Source organism: Choloepus didactylus, chromosome 5 (genome assembly GCF_015220235.1).
Source record: "Choloepus didactylus isolate mChoDid1 chromosome 5, mChoDid1.pri, whole genome shotgun sequence".
NCBI classification, from domain to species: Eukaryota; Metazoa; Chordata; class Mammalia; order Pilosa; family Megalonychidae; genus Choloepus; species Choloepus didactylus.
In genome coordinates this window covers 128,078,563-128,102,066 of record NC_051311.1, presented here as the reverse complement: position 1 = coordinate 128,102,066, position 23,504 = coordinate 128,078,563, and the positions used below count along the sequence as shown (strand labels likewise).

Below are 23,504 nucleotides of genomic sequence, written 5' to 3'. Positions count from 1 at the left end.
TTGACAAAGGGCCTTATAAATACATAAGGAGTAAGCCCATTTTTGATAGACATTTCATTTTTTGAAATTGTCAACAAACCAGTAAACATGAGTGTTTGAATGTGATTATTAAACTACATAAAATGACCTTCAACCCAACTCATCATTTTCTTATTTTGTCTCAGATTTTAAGACAGGTAAAATTCTTCTCTTGGAAAGAAAACTTTTCCCTTAAGCCCCGAAGGAAACTAGATTTTAAAATAATGATAAAATTCTGTTTCAATTTACAAATAGATTACGTACGTACCAACTGTTCTCAAAAACAACATGCAGTTTGGAGGGCTTTCAAATCGAGAGGTCTACTTACAGAACTCTGGCCTCAAGCCACAGGACCCCATGTCATTTCACTTCTGTAGGTTTTAGGGATTTGGTTCAGAAGAACCAACATTAAATAACAAGTGAAAAAGATTTTCTAAACAGTTGTCCATTATTCATGTAAATTAAACTTGTGAACTAAAAAACATCCTTTCTTGCCAAGATTGCAGAGGTATAAAATTAGGCTTAGGGACCAAGTGAATTCTTAATAAATATCCTCTTATCTTTTTTAACTCTAAATGAATGTCCAAAACAATCCCTGCTCTGCTTGAAATATCCTTTCCCTGGCTCTCAAAACTCCTTAACATTTCAGCAATTTAAATAATTATTCCCTTCTGGAAAGCACACTCAAATTTGCCTTTTCCCAGCTAGTTCAGAGAACTTGCCCACACATCTTTCATTTGTTCAACAAATTTTTATTAAGCACTTACTATATGCCAGGCTCTGGGAAGACAGTGGTCAATTACTCAAGATCCTAGCTCTCAGCAGAGGAGACAGACAATAAGCAACTGAAGGGTGGAACATGATGTGACAGAGAATGATGGGGATAGCTGGGTGTTTGTGTCTACTTTAGTTTGGTTGGACAGGGAAGGCCCCTCTGCAGAGGGTGAGGTTTGAGCTGAGACACTGCAATAGCAAGATTGAGCCATGGGAAGGCACGGGGGCCAGAGCATTCCTTACAGAACTATAGCTGGCACAATTCCTGGAGGTAGAATGAGATTCTTCAAAAACAGAGAAGAGGTCAGCATAGCTAGAGGTGAGTGAAGGAGGGAAAGGAGTAGGAGGTGAGGTCAGTAAAAGAGGCAAGAGACAGATCATGACAGTTCTCTAGGCCATGTAAAGGTGCTTGTTTATCCTACAAACAAGGATCAACTGGGGAATTTTACACAAGCCCATGACATGATTTGATTTGTATTTGTCACTGGCTGCTACAGAAGATTGGATTTTAGGTGGTTAAAAATGGAAGCAGGAATACTGACTTTTCAGAATATAAAATCCTCAGCAATAGCATGGAAGAACTTTTAGGGGTTTTTCTTAACTAGAACACAAAGGAGTTGTTTTTCCTTCTTTTACAACACTTTGTAAATTTATGTCCTTTTATATTACATAATGTTATTTTCCCCCAACAATCTCCTTTCAGATCTTCAGTTCCTAATCCACTGTCTTTCAAAGCTTTCCTCTTTTCCCCTAAACGGGTAGACAATGGAGGCAGAGTGAGGAGTGGGTCTCAGACAAGACAAATTTCAAAGTCAATGATCTTCCAGTCACTTGACCCATAAACCTATCCCTTCCTCCCCATTGGTCAATCTCTTGTTGGTGAACTGGAGAGCAGTATAAACCCCAGTTAAAATGGGCATCCAGGAATTAGCCCTAGATAATAATTGCCACATGGAATGTGGGCCCCATGTGGCCAGACTTCCCAGTTTTTCAGAAAATGCCAGAAATCTAGATATTTTATTTGAAACCTTTCTATTTTTAAAGATTGACTATTATTTCAAATGCTGGTTAAGACCCCAGGCAGGCCAAAGACAGCAGGCCCATGGGACTGGCCCAGCTCTGGCCTCTGAATAATCCCCAAGTCCTTTCTTCCTTGAATCTTCTATGGTTTAGATGGTTCAGGGCTGATGACTGTGTGCTCTCGAAATACACCATCCCTGAAGTTTGTGATTTGTTTTATGTCCCTTACTTGGTCAAAACCTCAACCATTTTGTCAGGGGTTGGTGGCAGGGCCTGCGGGCAAGGGTAGGGATTGACTATAAAGGGGCAGCACAAGGGCATTTTGGAAGTTGATGGAACAGTTCTATATCTTGATTGTGATGGAAAAGTTTTGGTAATGATGGTGGTGGTGGTAGCACAGCATTGTGAATGTAACTGACACAACTGAACTGTATATTTGAATGTGGCTGAAATGGGAAATTTTAGGTTGTATTTGTTACCAGAATAAAAATTAAAAAACAACAACAAAGAACTGTACAAAACAGTGGGCTTTTATATAAACTATGGCCTATAGTTATTGTTATATATAATAATAGCTTCATCAATTGTAACAAAAGTACCACACTAATGCAAAGTGTTAATAACAGGGAAGCATGTGTGTGTGTGTGTTGTGCGTACATGGGAACTCTGTATTTTCCACATGATTTTTCTGTAAACCTACAACTTCTCTAATTAAAAAACTCATTGAACTGTACAACAAAAGGAATAAATTTTACTGTATGTAAATTATACCTCAATACAAAAAATTAATCACTAACTATATAATATTGTTCCAAAGAGAAAACAAGGTTTGTGTCAGGATAATCTATGACATAATGTGGAGATGAATGGGACAGCTGGAAGGGAGTTGGGTGGCTTGGTTTACAACAAAGTAGTTTACTGTAATTTTGAGACAGTGGGAAATGTGTTTCTTGGAAGTGTTCTAGTACTTCCAGACAACCACTTTTTATTAACAGAATAAGGAAAACAGAAGTATAATGCTACCTAAGGATATAAATGCTGTGTTAAATTTCAGTAGTGCTTACAATATTTACAAAGCACTTCCAGATATATCCTGTCATTTATCCCTGTAAGTCTCTAGGACTTACACATTAGAGAATTACTGGACAAAGAGGATGAACACTTTGACCAAAGTTGTGAAACTAATAATTAATTGTGCAGGACCTCAGAGAGTTCTCTTAGACAGACTAGCAAGCATTGCAGATTTTACAATCCATACAGGCTGTGCATGATATGGGGTCATCTTTGATTGTAATTATCAGTCTGCAGGTGTGTGAGCCATTCAAGGAAAACAACATGCCTTCTTTTATTAATTTCCAGTATGTAGCATAATGGTTGTGAATAAATAAATAAATATGGAACACCACCAATTACTACATGCCAGAACATTATTTTATATAAGTGATTTTTAAAATTACTGGTTGACACAACTAAGTTAATAACAAGAGAATAACAGTACATTTAGGATATGGGATTCAGCCTGAAGGCATGGGAATACTCTAGACCAGATGACATTTCAGGGTCACTAAAATCCTCATATTTCATAAGTATTTAGAGAAAGAGCAGAAAGATGCAGGGAAAAAAAAAAGGAACTAAAATCAGGATCTTACAAGCAACAAAAATCCATAATAAACAGACTGCTACTCAGTCATGGTTTTCATGTCCACAGATCACTTAGCTATATTAAAAATTCCTTAGTAAGACTTAATTATTTCATTCTGTCAAATGAAACTATTTGTCAAGGTTGGGAAACAACCAAATTATTTAGCTTCCCTCTCCCTTTGAACTGCCTGGAATCAGCATCAGTCAAACTACTCACATGGTTTAATTCCCTAGATATTTTTCTCCCCTCTATTTTCTTACCTCATAGTCATGTCCAACTATTGTTTTTCCCATTCAATAAAAGCGTCTTGGATTAGAGTAATAGTGTGGAGTGAAAAGGAAAGGTTGAGGTCCTTTCCCTTGGTCTTCAAGTTATGAAAGCAGCACTGGGAATGTCTGTGAATGTTACACATTAATCCACTGAAATGGCCAGTTAGTTTCTTTTCCAAACACAGCATTTCATCACATCTAATAATAAAGCAAACAGCCATTTTCTGCATATTATAAACCATCAACTTGTAATTATATGGTGAAATGCTTCTATATGAATTCTATGATGATGTAAGCCAGTAATGTGGCAGTAAGGGGCTTTTTTGAAACCCATGCCATACCTACAAGGATCTGTTTACATTGGCTAATCGTGTCAAAATAGCATCTATTTAAGGGTAAAGTCAAAGTTTCTTTTATAAACCTTCATAGATAGATAAATAATCAAGGAGGCTTTTTACTGTTACAAAATTCAGACTGCCTTTCAATGCTTGCTGAAGTTTTTGGGCATACTATCCATCTAATGGACAAAATGTAATTCTAAATTAGTGATTAAAAGACTCTGCATGGAAACAAGCTGTCAAATGGACAGAAAGAAATTAAACCTGACAACAGTAATGCCTACTTTCCTAAATGAAAGCCCAGTTCAAGTTTCTACTCATCCATTTTTCAAAACTTAAAACAAGGCATTTTTCAACCATTACCCATAGATGAGATGCCAACATTTGCATTTTAGTTAAACTTGATGAAGTCAGTAGACTTCCAGATTTTGCTTGTTCAGAACTCCTGTGAGATGATGTTTGCCCAATCTAAAAAATGGCAATGGGACAATATACAAGAGAGAGGAACAAAATGGGGCCTGGCTATATATAGTTGGCTCTGTACCACATTCATGCAGCACCACTTTGAAAAGACTTGTAATCCATCAGCATATTGGAATACCCTAACATCAGGTCTATGAACAAAGACAAAGTGAGTAGCTGGATGGAGGATGATGCATGGAAAGTTGGGAAGCAGGGTAGGGAAAAGGGACTGTTGATTTGCCATCATGCTGGCAAATCCAAACCAATACACAGGAAATAACATGACCTTTCTTTTTTATGTGTTTGCTTTGTTTTTTATTGTGAATTTTTTACTTTTTGGCAAAAATATAATTAGGAAAAGCTTACCTCCTGCTTAGTGCTAAAAACAACACAGAGAAAACAAGCAAGAGTGGTTATGGACAGACTTTTGAGTTATATAACCTATGTTGGAATTCCAGCTCTGTTACCATGGTCAAAGTATGTAAGCCCATTAAAATTAACTTTTCTGATATTAAAAAATGAGTTGATAATATTGAGGAGATAATATACATATGAAAGCTGATATGGTTTTCATGTTATAGTTGATCCTATATATCCTATATATTGTGTATATATATATAGCAGCTGGTATTAATGAAGTGATCACACCTCTGAGGCATCTATGGATAACAGGCCAGAAAGATCAAAGATGCACAGTGCAAAAAAGAAGGAGAGGAAGAAAGACAGTAGGAGAAACAGAGATAGGAAAAAGCAAATATTGGTAGAGTCCTCATCTAATTTTACTTAAAATTTTAATCTGCCCACAAGAAAGCCATGGATAGAATTACCCTTATTAAAATAAAGTTAACTAGCAAGTATTTTTCTTGCTTAAGTATATGAAGTGTGACTTCAAAAATTGTAAAGTTATAATCGTTGGTCTTCAAATTAAGCTCCTTGGGAAAATATATACTTTGTTCAAGAGAGCAAAAACTAGTTTTGAAATTCTGTATCGGAACTGCCTTCTGGGACACTTGATAAGGAAAATAACACACGTACACATACACACACACACACATGCACATATATGCATGCTATGCTTGTGTGTGATCTCAGGCCTGGAAGAATATCTACTCTCTTGGTTTGCTCTGCACGGGTAGTTGGGGACAAAGAGTGGGTATGAATCATGAGGTGTTAGGGAGAATATGCATCATTTGCATTAGAAAATTATGTCAAGCAAAGGAATATGACAGAAACCACTCAAATAAGGGGTCAAATTCTCTTCCAAAGACTCATGAAAACTCCCCATTTGCTCTGATCCAGCATTTGAGCATAATTATATTCATGTCTTGCTTGTCAGAACACAGTGTCTACCTGTTTTAATAAAGGCAATATGAGACATCTGCTTGGCCTCTCCTTTACTGGTCGTGACTTAGATATATTTTTATTATGATAAAATAGCACTCATGTCAAAATGCCTAAGTATCATAGTAATAAATATATAATAAATACTTATATCTAGACTGAACCTTGACATACATAAGATATCATCTCATGATTTATGTGGGCTTTTAAAAAAGTGTTGGCTGATATCCAGTCACAGGAATGCCTATGATATTTATCACAGAGCATATTACAAAGAAAGAAAGAGAGAAAAGAAAAGAGAAAGAGACAAAAAAACAATAAAATAGAAAGAAAAGAAAACGATATAAACAAGACAAGATAAGTCAGAGAGGTAATTTAAAAAGTCTAAAGTCTTATTTCCTCAAAGAAATCCTTCTCCTTCCTTTTACCGTCTATTCTAACACTTAATACATGGCACTGCTATGAACTTGAACATCTCACTCCCCTCCTCCCACCATGTAAGCTCCATGAGGAAAGTGCCTGTTGTTTTCATAGTACCTGAAACAGTGTCCAGAACAAACTGGAAGTCAAAAAGTCAATAACTATTTGCTGAAAGGATACATGGATAGATCAGTTTTTCAATCAAATAAGCACCAGATGAAGAGAGAATTTTCTAACAAAGAACGTGCATATGGATTTCACAGAGTACGTATGGAAAACAAAGGTACTAGATAAGGTATTAAAATTCTAATTAAAATAGAAACTGAGGCACAAATCAACACTATTCTATTAATACTATAATACAGAAACAATTCAAAGAATAATGTTGTCATTTTGGGGTGAGGAGATAGCTAGGTAAAATTTTCTCAAAACAAAATGCCTGCAGATACTTTGGAAATATTCTGTTGTCATTCACATAGTGGTATGACTACGATTTTCCCTTTTATTAACTTAATTAGGCAGCAGTTAGAATGCTCCTTTGAAATCATAATAATGTCCAAGTAAACGTGGTGTGTTTTGTTTTCATCAATCACAGTGTTCTTGCACCCAGAAAAAAAAAAAATCTGGGGCAACATTAGACCTGAAACGGGCTCAGGAGAAAATTACCAATACTGTATTTTTTTTTAATTGCTGTTTTAGGAATATTTTTTCTTTCAATAAGAAAAACAAAATATACAGGCAAAAGCAACAGTCTTCTTTTGATGTCAGTATAAGGAAACTTGATTTTTTTGAAAATGCACACAGTAATATAAGTCACATGAATTTACCATATATTAGCAATAAATACTGTTTAATGCACTTGTGAATTTTAAAAGTCTCAAAAAATTAAAAGAAAAAATACCACAAGCAAAGATTTTCTTATGGTTAAATTGTTTAAGACATTTTCACAGAATATGGCACATTCAAGCTGATGAACAGAGGTAAATCATTTTTTTTCCTCTCCAGCCTAGTACTCACCTTTCTAGCTTGCCCCATTATTTAACAGCAGTTATAACAATAGAAATAATATATAAACCCATGTCAGGGGATACTTATCTCTGCTAATCTTTTGAGAGCCTACACCATAATTACATGAGGCAAATAATTCTTAAGACACCCAAATTTCCCATGAAAATGTCTTTAAAGTATCAGGCAACAGTAGGTAAAATTATTTAGTATGATTAATAACATTTACCAAGTGTAATTATACCAAACATGAATGACTGCTTTCAATAATGCATTAAATCAAATAGGACGTCTTTAAAATTTAATGTTAATCATTATACAAACTATGCTCCAAAAGTGTGTTTGTTTCTATTTCTTCTAAAGATAATTAGTAATTCAAATATACCTTTATGTATTTCATACCAGGGAAGCCAATCATATTTAATCTGATGTTAGTTTAGAGATAAACACACTTATTTTTAGTTCTTTCACATTCTACTTTAGCTTCCTTACATTTCTCAAAAAAGAACCATAAAAAAAGTTGAGGGGATAAAAGAAAATGACATTTTTAAATTTGTCATTTGCTCACCTATGCCTTCATGTGTGCCTATATTTCCTGCTATACTAAGTATCTCAAGAATAAGAGGCAGATTTTATGATGCTAACTGTTTGGCTCCAGTCTGAATGGATTCAAATAAAGGGTCATCCATGGAAATTGGAAAAATGACCAAAAAATTAGTGTTTTGTGGTTATTTCTCCCTAGTGTGCATTTTAAATGATTACATAGAGGGCACATAAATATATTATTCTACAGAAATTTGTTATCTTTGGGCATCTAACTTATGGTACGGACCCAGTGTGAAATAAATGTCGTCATCACCTCATGGGGAAGGGTGAACAGTAGCATGTCACTTCTTGAAGGTTCTTTTGTGACTATTTTAGAATAGGACAGAGGTTCAATATTTTCTTTAATAACATTCATCTATGTTCCCTTAGACAATTGAGGGTAGGTGAAATATTTTCAAAATCTGGAGAATATGCAACATACATATGCCATCTTTATTAAACAAGTGGAATCCATACTTGGAGAAAAGCCAACTGGAAACCTGCTTGAGTAATCCAAACACCTAAGCAGAGAGAGGTTAACATATAAAGATCAGCGCTGTACTTTGAAGTATTCTGGTCTTCATTTTGCCTAATTAAGATAAGACTTAATAATCAAACCACTGTACAAACATGTACCTAAAAGTATAGGTTTGTTTCTAATTTTGGAGAGAATACTTAACAGAATCCAAGGAATCAGCTCCACATGGGAGAAGGTCCTGATAAGATTTGCTTTTTTCATTACTAAAATGCAAATGCTTGCTTTTGATCTTAGTTTCTTCCATGTGACTGGGTTTACCATCTGCCTGTCAAAATATCAAGTGTGATACTAAAAACAGAAATTTTCTGGTATTAGTGTATCATCTGAGTCTGAAACAATGGCAACTGTAGGTCATAAAAAAATGTATTCTAAAATATATTTAAAGATATTCATAGGAATCATTTGTAGACCATGATCTCAAAAGGATTAATTAACTTACAGTTAGTAGAATATGCATGTCCACATATTTCTAGGAAATAGAAGACTGGCAGAAAGTATAACTACAATCCAATACTAATTTTTAAAATGAACCTAATTCCAGACCAAAATATTATCAAATGAAATACAGAATTCCAAATCTTTACCTCAGCATACATTTCTCTCAAAGGAGGCTGGATATTTTTTCAATACTTCAAGAACACCTGGTAGTTCTAAGTTGTTCTGAGAAACCACAAAACAAATAAATAAACCTAATGCTACCATAATATAGCAAATATATTCAGTGTCACTTTCAAAGTCAACGAGCATTACACGATTATACAAAGGCGGAAGTTGGTTCTTCCCTGATGACTGATATCTTAAAGGCAGTTTGATAAATTTAAAGAAATAGTGTAGGAATGAACAGGTGTAAATGTGATGACACAAAGTCTACAATGTATGGTGACCAGGCTAGAGACGGCAGGAGAGTATATTGCTACTGCCAGCTCTCCCCACATCTAACTATCCCCATACACATCAACCTTTGGCAGCAGCAGAAGGCTGGGATGGAGAAATTTCTTTTCAGTACTGGTGTTTTTCAGCCAGTGTTCCCTCCACAGTTCTGCCCTTGTTAAGACAGAGGCTAGAGAGAAGAGAAAAACTCCAGCCTCACTTGTCCTAGGGCAAGCTCGTGATGAAGACCTCCATCTTTCCTTAGAAAGATATTTAGATCTTTTCCCAAGAAGATTTTTAACATAATAATACAACGAAGTATTTAGTTTCTAAATCAATTTTTAGCCATCCAATGACCAGCAAACAGGGCATCATTTCTCAATATAATGTTTTCTATGCATCTATAAGATGTTTGTAAGTGACGGAGCACAAAGGAGAGGGAACAGAATCTTGACATCCAGGACCTTGACCTTCTTCTGGAATTAGAAGATTCTGCTTTTGTAATCCTACCACAGCTGAGAGTAGTGGGACAACTATACAGTCTAGGTCCCTTAATATAATTTTGTTTACATATTCATTGGAAATGTTTTACTGTAATCACTGTTTCTTTGTGGTTACCTCAGCAGGAGAGCTCCTAAGAATGTGGTGTGTCCGTTTCAGACACAATAAGGCTGCCAGAAAGAAATTATCACAAGTTTCCAAGAAACTGCTTCAAATGCTTCTTGTAATGAAGTGGGGCTACTAAAAAATCATGCATGCAACTTGCTGAGAAACACCATCTTGGGTAACCCTGCCATAGCTGCCAGTACTTGTGTCAACTTTTTGATGGGTCAATCTACTACAATCAGCTCTGCCTCAAGACTTTTCACTAAAAATGGATCTCTACACACATATGCCTGTATGTGTTTGTATAATAACACAGATACTTATCATAAAAGACCTTGCTCATCTATAACCTCAATTTTGCTCCAAACGACCCGCGAGTGTAATGATGGTGAAAACACTGATATTGTGATGCTATCCTGGAGCCCTGAGAGCAGGGCTAGAACGGCAATCAGCTCACTGCTGTGACCGATGCCAACGTTCTCCTCTCGTATACCCATATAAGCAAACAGATCTCCAATTTCCACACTGGTGGTTATGACATTTGCACTTGGCTTGGGGCTTACTTTGTTCATGTGGATCTGCTGCTGGTATTGCTTCTGCTTCTCCAAGAATTGCTGGTGTTGCTGCTGAATGACCAACTGAGCCAATGTACTCTGAGGCAAAGGTGCGGACTGGGTTCGATTCAGGGGTCTGTGACGGGGCAATTTGTGGGTACCTCGAACGCCAGGTGAAATTCTCTCCTTTGTTGCCAAGGGAGATTGAGGATGTAAGGGAACGGCACCTGAAAAACAACACACACACATATATATACATAGATAGACACTCATACACACACACTCATGCTCACATACTTTTATTTAAGAAAAGACAAGCCACAGAAAATCGATATATGGGATAGATTTAAAAAAAAAAACAGTGATACTACCAGCCACACACCAGAAGCCTAGGTTAGGTGGGTGGGGGGAGACAGAGGTGCCAAAGCATCGGACAGGTATGTGCCTGACGTAAACTCCCCAGCAGCCCATTCTGGTGTGTATGAGGTTGCTGGGGTTTATTTTTTGCATGTGTGGCTCTAGGGAAAAGAATAAGGATAACAGCCTTTTCCACTAGCACAAGGTATAGGGAGATCCTGGTACAACATTAAAACTTTACTAGAGTCATAATTTAAAGAGACATTATACTGGATCCCTGAAAAAAAGCCCTAAAATGACCTGCAAACAATGCCACTGCTAATTACCAGCCACGAGAAGCTTTTGCTGTCGCATCTGTTCTTTCAGTAATAAATGCTGCAGGAGAGCCTGGTGGCTGCTGTTAGGCTTTCCCTCCAGCGTGCCATGGGGGTGGCCCGAAGATGCTGGGATGCTTCCCCCGTACTGCCCAGGCAGAGGAACGCCTGGCCTGAGGGTCTGCGTCTCACACTTCTGTTTTTCTTTGAGAGAATTCGAAGCCTGTGTCAAAAAATAATAAAGATGTTAATCTGCTTTTTAGCCATGTGAGCCGGGCATTAGGTGTGTACATCATTAGCTGAGTTTCTTGTGCCATAATTTCCCAAAACAAACATTTCATCTTACCCAATGGCTGAGTAAGGAAAATGGTCAATAGCATGTTTTTTAAATAAACTGAATTAACAAAGGGTAAACAAAAACAGTATTGAAGCACTGGAGAGAATTTAATATTGGGTATGACTGTAATGAACTCAACAATTTACTTTTCAACATTAAAATGTATGCTGATTTTTGGCTTAAGACATGGGAAGTTTATTCTAAAAGCATTTTAAAATACACCGCTTAAGTAAAAGGTATGCTGAAAAAGTAAAATTTATTCAAGCAGCTAAATTAAAGAGACCATATCTTAAGAGACCAGAGAAAAAACAGTATGTAATTTTGGAGTTTCAAGCAAAGGAACAATTCTTTCTTTCTCTACATTTCCTTTAATGAGTTCACAGAGCTGTAAGTTTCCAATATTTAATTTTTAAAATAAAATTATTTAAATAGCTCAATGAAAGCATGTGAGAATATGTATTAATTTGATTTAAACATGTATATACATAAATTCATAACAGATCCCCAAATCTCTAAATATTGAAAATGACATCGATACTTTTGTTTTGTAAACTAAACTACATGTGAAATCAGATATCAAATTAAAATGCTATTAAGAACTTGAAATGTATGATAACACAGTAATAAGGCAATAATAATTATATTATCAATAGTAATAATGAATTATCCTATTAAAAGAACTTAATGAATCATCATCATTTTGGTATTACAAAAGTAGAAGTTTAATACCTCAAAATTATGTGGAGTGTTTCATTTCAAAATTCACGTTTCATCTTCCAAAATTGCTATGCACCAGGGAAGCAAAGCAATTTTCAGTGATGGAGAAATTGAAGAAAAAGAGGTAAATGGCTTGCCTGAGTCACAGAGCAAGTCAATTCAATGTTTAATCTAGAGGTGATTCCTTGTTCTGGCCTCTTTTCCTTAAAATTACCCATGATCGGTGGGGAAATGGAATATTAGAGATCCCTTGGCCAAAGCAATGCTAAACTTGAAAAATTAATTGTGATGGCCTCATCCATACCAAAATGGAAACAAAGAAAAATGAAACTTCAATACAAACCACACTGGTTTATTCATTCAATGGTACCAAATTGTGATTACTATTGAAAGTTAAATGGTCTGGCTGTAGTATTTGGTTCTTTGGAAAAAAATTCTCTCTGACCACATTAAAAGTAGTATATGTGTGCATTAGCACGAAGGAGTGCCTTGGAACATGGAAAAATTGGTGACAAGAGTTGGAACAAATTTCTCTTAGAACCTGGTGTATCACAAGACCTCTACTAACATTTTACAGATGAATTATTCTGGGTAAGGCTTACAAATATTTTACAAGGACTAGAATTTATATTATTTTAGGGAATACACATACTTACCGCTCTCTTCTTCTAGTAGAGAAATTACTTCCAAATGATCCTATTTCCGTTTGTTAGGACTTTTTAAACTAACTGATTCACTCTGAACCTTCTGGGAATATTTTAATACTGTTTTAAGAGAGTTCCTCCAGATATGTATTTTTCAGTACCATAGAGTCAGTAATTTAAATTCCCAAAATAAAGCCATTTAAAAAATAAATCTATAAACAGCAGCTGTGTTTTAGAAGTTGTCCCTCTCAGCACAGGCCTGGGTCGAGTTCCAGGTTGCTACTTACTGGCTCTGAAATCTTAGGCATTTAAATTCACCAAGTCTCAACTGCTCCTTCTGTAGAATGTGGACTGCAATCTCTGTTTTATGGGACAGTTGTGTGGAGCTATTAAGATAATATATCTGGAGAGTGGTTTTATTATTTTTAAGCTATAGAGCATTATACAAATTTTAGTTATTATTTTTATATATTATGTCAATTAGTATAATTTTTAAGTAGAAATTAAACTGAACCTCTTTGAACTCAGTGAATAGTACAGAGAAGCTGGCTCCATCATGTTTTCCCAAGTTTAAAGATCCACGAAACAAAAGGGAGTTCCCCTATGAACACATCTCTCAGGCTGCTGCTGTAGGCTGATGTTGTGCAAAGACTTACATTGAGCTGAGATGACACTGCTGGAAGTCCCAAAGTGATGTTGGGCAAAGAGGGAGAGGTATAAAGACTTAACAGGTTCATGGAATCTTCATGAATTAAAATGCGTTGCTGTGAAATCATCTGCTGAAAAATAAGAAAGGAATGTCTCAAAATCTCTCATCACAAATTTTATGGTAAAATGTTCACATTTCAGAAAATAGTTTTTATAAAATCATAACTAAGGAAAATATTTAAGTATTTACTTCATGATTTATGTATCCAGAAGTTATATATAAAAAATAAATATTTTTATAAGACATAGTTTAAAAATCTGTAAAAGGGCTTCTATAGTCCCCTTAGAAAAACTGTTTTTTTTTTTTAAATTCTAGCTTTTTCTGAAGATAACCAGTCACCCACTGGTAAAAGAACAGTAATCAAATTCAAGAATTCTGATAAGTAGATGACATTACCTGAATTAGAGTGATAAAATATGTATGTAATTATGCCTTAGTCATTATCTTTGTATGGATTAAATGTCATTTTGTTGATAGGAAAATGCACACAAGAAAATCTTATATTAAATATTACCATATAGGACTTCTATAACAATTAATCATCATATCTGTTGCTATAGGAATTTATGAATAGACGACTCTGGGTGGTGTTTTTTAAATCACTCATATTCAGAAACTACAGTGAACATCATAATGTTCTGAGTTCCTTACAGCCTTCATTTACACTGAAATACCCTGAATGTGCAGCATCACCATGGTTTGTTTGTTTTTTTTTTTAACAACAAATACCTTTTTTCAAATCCAATACTAAGAGTCATGTTTTCCCACATGTGGCCTAATATGGTTGCTTGAATTACATTTTCTGTTTAATTCTTGCTTCCCTCCCGGAACTTTTATACAATAAGAGTTACAAAGGTCTTATTAGACTAAGGAACTCTGGCCTGATATAGTCCCCAAGGGAACAACATCTCTGAAAAAGAATACTCCATGTAACAGTATGACACAGTGACTGCTTTCTTCCCAAACAAAAAGCATATGGGACTCCAATAATAGACCACCTCCAAGAGGCATATTGCACACACGGGCTTTGACTAAAGTAAATATAATAACTTGTCAAGTATGTTTGGGGGAGCTGTAGATTTTCTCCTGGACAAACCTGGGATATCAATTAACTGGGAAAAATATCATGTGCTAATACAATGCAACCTCAGAATGTCACTGAAGAGTGATGCTCCACCAAAACACAGGATGTTATTCCAAAACATCCCCCCAATCGTACGTTTGTTTGGAGATGAGTCTTAGCCTTAACATAATAAGAGCAGGAGGTGAAATGTGGAGCTTTCTCCTTGCAACATGGAACTACAAGCAAACTCACATTTTGTTTTTCTCTTTAAAGAAAAAGTCAGACATTTGTGTACGAAAATGTAGAGGTATATTGAAACCATTAACATGACATTAACTTTACATGCAACCATTTACAAGTTAAAGTTGTCTAAAATACCAGATCACGAAGATTTCTGGAAAGGATTTTATTATAACAGTGTATAATATTGGAACTTTATTTTAGGAGCAATCAACAATAGATGCATATGTGCTCTCCTTAAAAAGACAAGCTTCTTAAATAGCTGAAACTACCAAACTCCAACCCAACAGCCTGGACTCCTGAAGACAATTATATAATAATGTAGATTACAAGGGGTGACAGTGTGATTGTGAAGATCTTGTGGATCACACCTCGTTTATCTAGTGTATGGATGAGTAGAAAAATGGGGATAAAAACTAAAGAACAAATGGGGTGGGATGGGGGGATGATTTGGGTGTTCTTTTTTCACTTTTATTTTTTATTCTTGCTCTGGTTCTTTCTGATGTAAGGAAAATGTTCAGAGATAGATTGTGGTGATGAACGCATAACTATGTTATCATACTGTGGACAGTGGATTGTATGCCATGGATGATTGTATGGTGTCTGAATGCATTTCAATAAAACTGAATTTAACAACAACAACAACAACAACAACAAAAAGACAAGCTTCTATTTTGCTTTCACAAATAGGCTTTTAAAATAGATTTTAAGGATAGAATATAAAACTGTACAAGAACAAGAAGAATGTATAAGGAAGTAAAAATATTTTAACTTATTAAAATATTTAGCTTATTGGCAGGAAGGAGAATTTAAAATGAAAGGACATTCCATTCACTTATCTGTATTCACAGAAGATAAAATAAATTTGGAAGAGTCTGTACTTTAAATAATTTATGATAGTCATTCAATTTTGGATCTGCTTCTCATCATACTGGGATTGGATATGGACTATGGGAATGACACCAAAAGATACCAGACTTCATAAAGGAGGTTATGTTGGTTTCCTAGACAGAACTTTTGCAATATCCTCATCACAGGAAGCAGATTCATTCTAAAGAAAGAAATATAAATAGATTTCTTCTCAGATGTCATAATGGAGCAGCACAATGGCTGCTCACATGGACTTTCACTAAATTAAAGGGATTTTGGAAAATTCTTACTATGGAATTGTGGACTCTTCTACAGTTTCACATCAAAAATTGGCTTTGGTCTGTGCCTCCATTTCCTCTGACAATGTATTTGATTTTCAGCACTACCATGTACCAAGCCTGTGTCAGCAATTTTGGGAAGTCATCCTATTCATTATGGGCACTCTCCAGCTACCATCATGCTCATTATACAGATGAGGAAACAGTGATTCCTCCATTCCTGTTTCCCAGGGGCATCAGCAATAAAAGTTTTAAATTCAACAAGGCTATATGATTTTTCTTCAAATGTTGGTACAGAAACTACACATCACTCTGCAGCCACCTGGAGGAAAGAGGGATCATATAATGTACGTAGAATGGAAGCAGCTTTAGAGAAGAAGAGGAAGCAAACTCAGGCCTGAAGGCTTACGGGAAAGAATGAAAGAGTGTAACCGGGAGCCTGCCAGCTGGTCCAGCATGAGAAGAGAAAGTCCTGGTGACTGTATAGACTTGAGGATCTTCAAGTTATAGGGTCAATTCCCAAGGAAGAAAGGAAAGTCTTGTGTTCCCCAAGCCTGCTGGGTATGGTTGATTCTTCCTATAGAGACTAACTGGTTGGTATAGTATCATATTATAGGTTTTAATGGACTTGGAGTTCACTTACTTTAACTCTGATTACAGGTAAGAAAATAGGCCCAGAGTTTATGTACACTTCCAAATGGACTAGAATCACAAATCATCTAACAGAACTGAAAACTGTTTTCCTCAAATAATCTCCTTTAAATATACTTTTCATCAACCAGGTTTTGGATAGGAGTAGTCCAACTTTTCAGGTTAATGCCTCACGATAAGAATCTGGAGCCGTATCCTACACTGCCAACCCCAGACAGACACATGTGAAAGCCAGATGAACATGTGGTGAGAGTGACAGTCAGGTCAGACAATGAAGCATCCTGACCAGTGTTCCTGCAAGGCTGGACAGTCACCCCACTTAACACTGTGGCGAGTTCACAGCACTTTCAGGCAGAGCCAGGATGCTTCTAGGAAGCAGTTTTGTAACTCTTCCAGCTCTTAAACCAGTGAGGTGTTAAGATGCCAAAATTTCACATCTTAGGACATGGGAAAGATAGTTTTAATCTGAAAATTTTTCAGTACCAGAAACTTTGTAGTTAGTTAAAAATGGAAAAAATTAAATGTATAAATGGCTACTGATACTAATGGATATCTTCTCCATGTTAGATTAAGTGTTGGGTGCTAGGTGTACAAATATGTGCTATTCATGCTAGTATAGTCAAGGGCACAAAAAAGTAGAGGACTAATTCTAATAGCCTGTTAGAATCACTATAATTAGAGTAAGGTTAAAGCACTTTTGATGGCACAGGGGAAAGTGTCCATTTTAAACCAGGCTTTGATGGGTGACTAATGTTATTTCACCAGAGAGAGCAAGATGTTGGGAAGAGGATTATGAATTGAGCCAGGTGGTGGGGCAGGGGAGGACTACTTACATTTTAATACGGCTCTTCAAAACTTAGCTTCTTTTCTCACCATTATGCTAACTAGAAGGATATGTTATGGATACTATTTGCAATGCAGATGAAATAAATACACATAAAGTGAAAAATCACGCCTTTCAATCAAGCTATATATCTTGCCATTGAAATCAAGAAGCTAGTTTCAATTAAAATACTCAAAATCTCTTACAAAATTTACACTGGCAAAAATTAGCAAAATGGATAATGTCAAATGTTGACAGGGATTTTAGAAAGGTAAGAATTCTCACACATTGATGGTGGGACTGCAGACTGGTGTATCAATTCCTGTGAGCAATCCAGAACTATAAACCAAATTAATCACACTACATACCATGACTGAGTAACTCCTCTGCTGGGAATCAGATGCAAGAAACTTTCTCATTAAGCTATAGGGTGATATCTAAGGGGTATTTGCTGAAGCATTTTTTTTTTTTTTGGGTGGTGGGTAAGAATTGGAGGTCATTAGGCTTCCACCTGGAGAATGGGTAGGTAAAACGGAGCAGTGCCCACCATGGGGTATTATAGTGATTAGAGGTCTGCATCCATAATGACATAATTGGATCTAAAAATGCATGCTTAGTGATAAAAGTTTTAAAAATGGAATGAGATGGGTAATGTCATACCATGTATACACATTTACATATACAATAAATGGGAACAGAGCAAAAAATACATATGACGTAAGAACCCATGCAAACAAAAGGGAGGAAATGACGGTCTCTGGAGGCAAGGAAAATGAGATATAGAGGAATAAGGCAAGGCATGAACAAAAGGAAAAAATGGTAAAAGGAAGGAATGAATTATAGAAGGGAGGAATGAAGGAAGGAAAGAAAGGAAAAGGAAGATGGAGGAATATCTTTCTGTTTTTTAAGAACCTTGAAGAATACTAGTTATGTACATAATCACCTACATTTTAAAAAGCCTGTAGGGAAAGTGCAATATAGGATTTTCAGTATTGTACGTTCAAGATTTCCCTACAATATGCAGGAGAATCAGAAAAAGAAAAAATACATACAGAGTTTTGGTGAGAAGCAGTCTTTGGTCTAAAGCCTTCCACTTCAGCTCTCCCACTCACTGGCATGTGATTCTGGGCAGCCACCTACCTTCCTTGGAAGTCAGAGCCCTCAACTTAAGACTGAAGAGGGCTGCAAGGGCTGGTGTCTGCAACTCTACCTAGATCTATCAGACAATATCTGTACCTATTAGAACAGCATTCAGGAAGATTTACTCAAAAGCCTTAATCTTTTAGGTTTTAAAGGTCCCAAATCCCCAAATCCAGACTATCTTAAAAAGAAGATAGCCATATATATATATGTATATATATCATAATCACTTAGCATTTGCCTTCGGCTTTCAGAGTATTTTCCAAGGTAGCATTTATTTTATACTGTTCTTTCAGAGAACTGATAGAAAATCAAAATCGCCACAGAATAAAGAAGAAAACTGTTTTCACAGTAAAAATCTCTAACCTTTCATTTTAACTGGACCTTCAATAATGTATTACTATAAAATGGTTGGAGACAAAAAAAAAAAAATCATTTGACAGACTTGCTTTGCATTTAAAAGGCACCGATGTTTTGTTCAAGATCTTGCTTTACAATATTGACTCATGTTATTCCTAGCAAATGATTTTGGCCATAGCAGCCTCCTTTCCTGGTGTGTGTGTGTGTGTGTGTGTGTGTGTTATTCGCTGCTATCTAAAACCATAACTCTACACCCACTCAGAAGGGAGCATAACATTTAAAGCAAATGTCACAATAACTATTACGAAACAATAGGAAGATGAGTCACGTGAAATTGGGGCAAAACAAGTGACATTTCAGATGATTTTAGAACACTGAACCTTATTATTAGAATCCTTTTTAAAAATCATTTGTATCTGCTGGAAAAAAATATTTAAAAAATAGTATCACAGAGCCAGCTACAAATACTCAACTAGAAATAAACCAGCTGCTTGGCCACTGTTAAAATAGCTATTAAATTAATCTGCCGAATCTAAAGTAACAGTGTTGATAAATGTGGAAACATATTTTAACCCACTGGCCACTAGCATTAACAATAACGTAACTAGATGGGTAAAGACATCTCTGACTGGAGTTTGACCCAGAAACCCTTAGGTTTCAGCTCCCCAACGAAGTCCACAAATGAACAAAGCAGGGAGCTCCAACAATCTCATTTCTGGGACTGAACATATGTAAGAAACAGAAGAAATGGAAGAGAAGTAGCCAGAGCAGATGGAGACTCACTGGCACGAGGACAAACATGCTAATGAGTTTTCCCTACCAGGAGTGAGCACTTAACCATAACAACAAAAAATGAACTTGTCTTGCACTTCACAATTTACCACCCGCTTTCATAGATTCCTTATAACAAGCTGTTGGAGTATGTATTACTACCTTTTGTGAGTTAAGGAATCTGAGGTTCAGGGGAAGTTTGGCGACTTGACTCAGGATGACAAAGCAGGTGGCGTTGGAGCCGGGTTCACCAAGCCTTCTGAATGGATGGCCCGTACTTTAGATTATACTGTGCTGTTTCCAGAGCTTCTACTTATTAACTCAGCACATTTTCCTCCTACTTTGTTTTCATCAAGGCTATTTCCCAAGCAGCAAAAAGGGATATAAAATCTCACCATTTACATGGTGTCTGAAAGAATTTAGGTGACATGCTCCTCTACTAACAGGTCACAGAATAAAGAGTTCATTCAAATGTGTATTATTATAATACTCAAAAACGAAAATTCACCTGTGCTGCTTAAGCAAAGTTGGTAAAATGGACATGTTTTGTACATGGTGAAGTATGCAACTAACTTGTTTTTTTGGTAGTTTAATGATGCAAATTATTCATAACCCCAAAATATTTCTGTTGACATGAAATAATAATGTACTATTATCACTCATAAAAGACTTCTATAATAAGAATCATACTAAACAATACTAAATGTGCAGTAAGAATCATACTAAATTCTAAACAATTGTCAAACAATAACTGGCTGAAAAATTTTTTTCCTCATTTCTCCAGTTTAGATTGAAACATTCAATGTTGCAAAGCTTGCAAGTTAATTTGCTGACAATCTTGGTCTGAATTCTGCTGTCTCCTCACTTATCCAGTATGAGTTACACTGCAAATCTCTGTGAATTCCATGCTGCAGAAAACCACATGTTAGCCATCAGGGTTGCATTTTTTGTTCTGGGCCACGGAGAGGCTACCCATCAGTGCAGAAAGGTCTGCCCACCTGGCCTTTTGGATCATAGTTCAGGCACACAATTAATTCATTATGAGGTAAGTCACTGCTTGCTTTTGAACTAGTCTTTCCCTCTTTGGAGGTGAATGTCCTGTCACTGACCTGAAGAAATACCTCTACCCTTTCAAACTCCATTAAATCACATTTCCTTCTGTTTTTTGTTTTGTTTTGCTTTTTTTAAATGGTGGGGGTGGAGGGAAAGGTTTGTAGTTCCAGAATATGTTCAACAATTAACTTAAAAGCTAGGGCATCTAAACAGATACTTGTGAAGTGAAGGTTTTAGGAATAGAAAACAGAAGAAAACAAAATAAGCAAAACTCCTTTAATTTGCATTCTCCACTGCATACATTTTGAAATTTTGAAGGTGGGGGTCACAAAACCTATGATATTAAATTAAAATAAAATTGTTGAAGTAAAGAGAAAAATCTCACCTTTTTCTCTTATTTTCAGTTTTACAAAAATTTATTTCTTGGTTGTTCTTATATATTGTACTAAGTGCTACATGCACATAAATATTAATCTGTAATGAAGTAATACATGTATCTTCATCTTTACTATTAAAATATGTTTTCCCTCTAACTCCCCCTGAGAGATAACCACTATGCTAAATTTTGCATTGATCACTCCCTTGTATTTTTTAAAAATGCAGTTTTTTACTACCTATGTATTCCTGAGCAATATCTTATATTGCTGTTTTTGGATCTAATAAAATCCTATCATGCTGTATGTGATCTTTTCCAACGATTTGCACTCAGCAATGCATTTCTAAGATTCATGTCTGTTGTTACAGTTAGTGGTAACGTGTCATTTTCACTTTCCAAGAGCATAAAATCCACTCAAAGTCTGAATAGAACACAGACCCTTAAGTGTTTCCACAATTCCTGAGAATCTCATTCTTCAAACTGAGAGGAAATTGACATCCACAGTTTTTTTCTCTGAAATATTTGTGACCAAGTTCTTTTCCCATAAACTGATTAAAAGGATGAAAAACAATGGTCTGATATTGAAATACAGTTGCTCTAATAGAAATACAATACCCACAACCAAGGGCCCAATAACCCCACGTATATCTCTGCCCAAAAATACATGTATCTGTTCAGCCTGGTATCACATTTTAGAAGGGATATTAAAAAAGAGAAACAGGGACAATAGGATGGTAAGAAACAAGATATAGATGAAGGACCTGGAGACAACACAGATGCTAAGAAATGTTATTCCTGAAATATCTGCAAGAGAACATCTATCTATTCTGCTTATTTTCCTGGGAAAATTATTCGAGGAAAAGTTTTGAAATCTGAAGTGAAAGTGTGTGCCTCTAGAGAGGAATCATACTTGCTTTTCCAAGCACCTGAGGGCCACTGGGCCATTTTAAATCACATGAACAGACTGAAGTTATGTGAATTTGGGCTGCAAACCCATGCACAGACTAGCTTGTGGTTATAACTTCTCAAGGAGGGATTTTTGCCCCCTGTTCTGTTCAGCACCAAGAGAGCTCTGGGTAGTATCCACACCCTTTGGGATATAGACCTTTGGGATTCCAGTTTAGTGTTTGAAGGGTCTCCTATAAATCACCCTCTTTAGCCAGTAATAGGCTTTTTCTTCATCTCCTGGGTTTTGTGAGGCCCTGAAAACCAAAGTTCAAAACTCACGTATACAAATGTTCTCAGAGCAAAAGCAACTTCAGTGGCTTCAGTTCTTTTCTTATCCCTCTGGGCTTCTGCCTTCACTTATATTTTGAACTGATAGTTTTATAATTTGTCATCAAGTTACTATATATATGTATACATGTGTGTGTGTATATGTGTGGAATTACAGAGAGCAGATTTTGGCATAATGTATGGAAGATATTTCTGTCACTCAAGCTAGCTGTCCCAAATCAAACGGGTTGTCTCAGGAGACAGTGAGGTAAGTTCCCTGTAAGTAGAAGTGCTGGGATAGAGGTTGGACAAACACAGGACAGGAAAGGTATAGAGGTGATCCAAGAATCAAACAGAGGTACCATGATTCTATAAAAAAATAAGGGGAAGAAAAATGTCACAGTCATGTAAGAGAAGTTATCACAACAGCTCTCCTTGCATGGAGCTATGAATAGTGAAGGAGGAACTATAATGACAGGAGAAATTAAGGCTTACAGTCAACTAACGGTGATGTCAAAACAGCTGACTCCACAGGGCTGGTTATTTTCAGGCTTTTGTCTCTGCTTAGCATAATACAGAAATCACACAGCCAAATCCTTGCTGACTCCCAACATTTACTTTCCTTTTAGTCTTGTATCATTGGTTAAAGTAAGTCATGTGTTATTTTAGACTAACTTCATCTAATATACCATTCTTCAAGGATTGAGTTCATATCTTATTACTGTTTACGTCTCCACTGCCAAGAGAAACGACTAACATATAGTAAGTAGTCAATAAATAAATGATTGGTCAGTGGAATTCTATGTCCCTCAACTTTATTACTCCAAATATTTTCCATCACTCTTAAGATCAAATAGATAATGTTCTGGTTTCTTAATGCTGCTGCCATTATGCAAAATACCAGACATGGATTGGTTTTTATATGGGGGGTTTATTAGGTTACAAATTTACAGTTTGAAGGCCATGAAAAGATCCAAACTAAGGCATCAACAAGAGGATACCTTTACTGAAAGAAGGCCAATGATGCCGGAAACACCTCTGTTGGCTAGAAAGGCATGTGACTGGCATCTGCTGGTCCTTTGCTCCCAGTTTGTATTTCAAAATGGCTTTCTCCAAAACATCTCTGGGCTTTTATCTTAGCTTC

At 36.1% G+C, this 23,504-nt stretch overlaps 1 protein-coding gene across 18 annotated transcripts in view; it reads right to left on the bottom strand.

Annotated features, from left to right (window-relative positions):
- Positions 1-23,504, bottom strand: part of HDAC9 (histone deacetylase 9) — a 996,855-nt gene that overhangs the window by 397,108 nt on the left and 576,243 nt on the right. For 16 of the 18 annotated variants that reach the window (XM_037836859.1, XM_037836851.1, XM_037836858.1 and 13 more), the window contains 3 exons: positions 13,468-13,590; positions 11,126-11,336; positions 10,452-10,669 (listed from right to left, as the gene is read on the bottom strand). In XM_037836859.1, the coding sequence (XP_037692787.1) occupies positions 10,452-10,669; positions 11,126-11,336; positions 13,468-13,590 (552 nt within the window). The remainder of the gene's footprint in view (positions 1-10,451; positions 10,670-11,125; positions 11,337-13,467; positions 13,591-23,504) is intronic. The other 2 variants (XM_037836848.1, XM_037836857.1) reach the window with 1 other exon arrangement.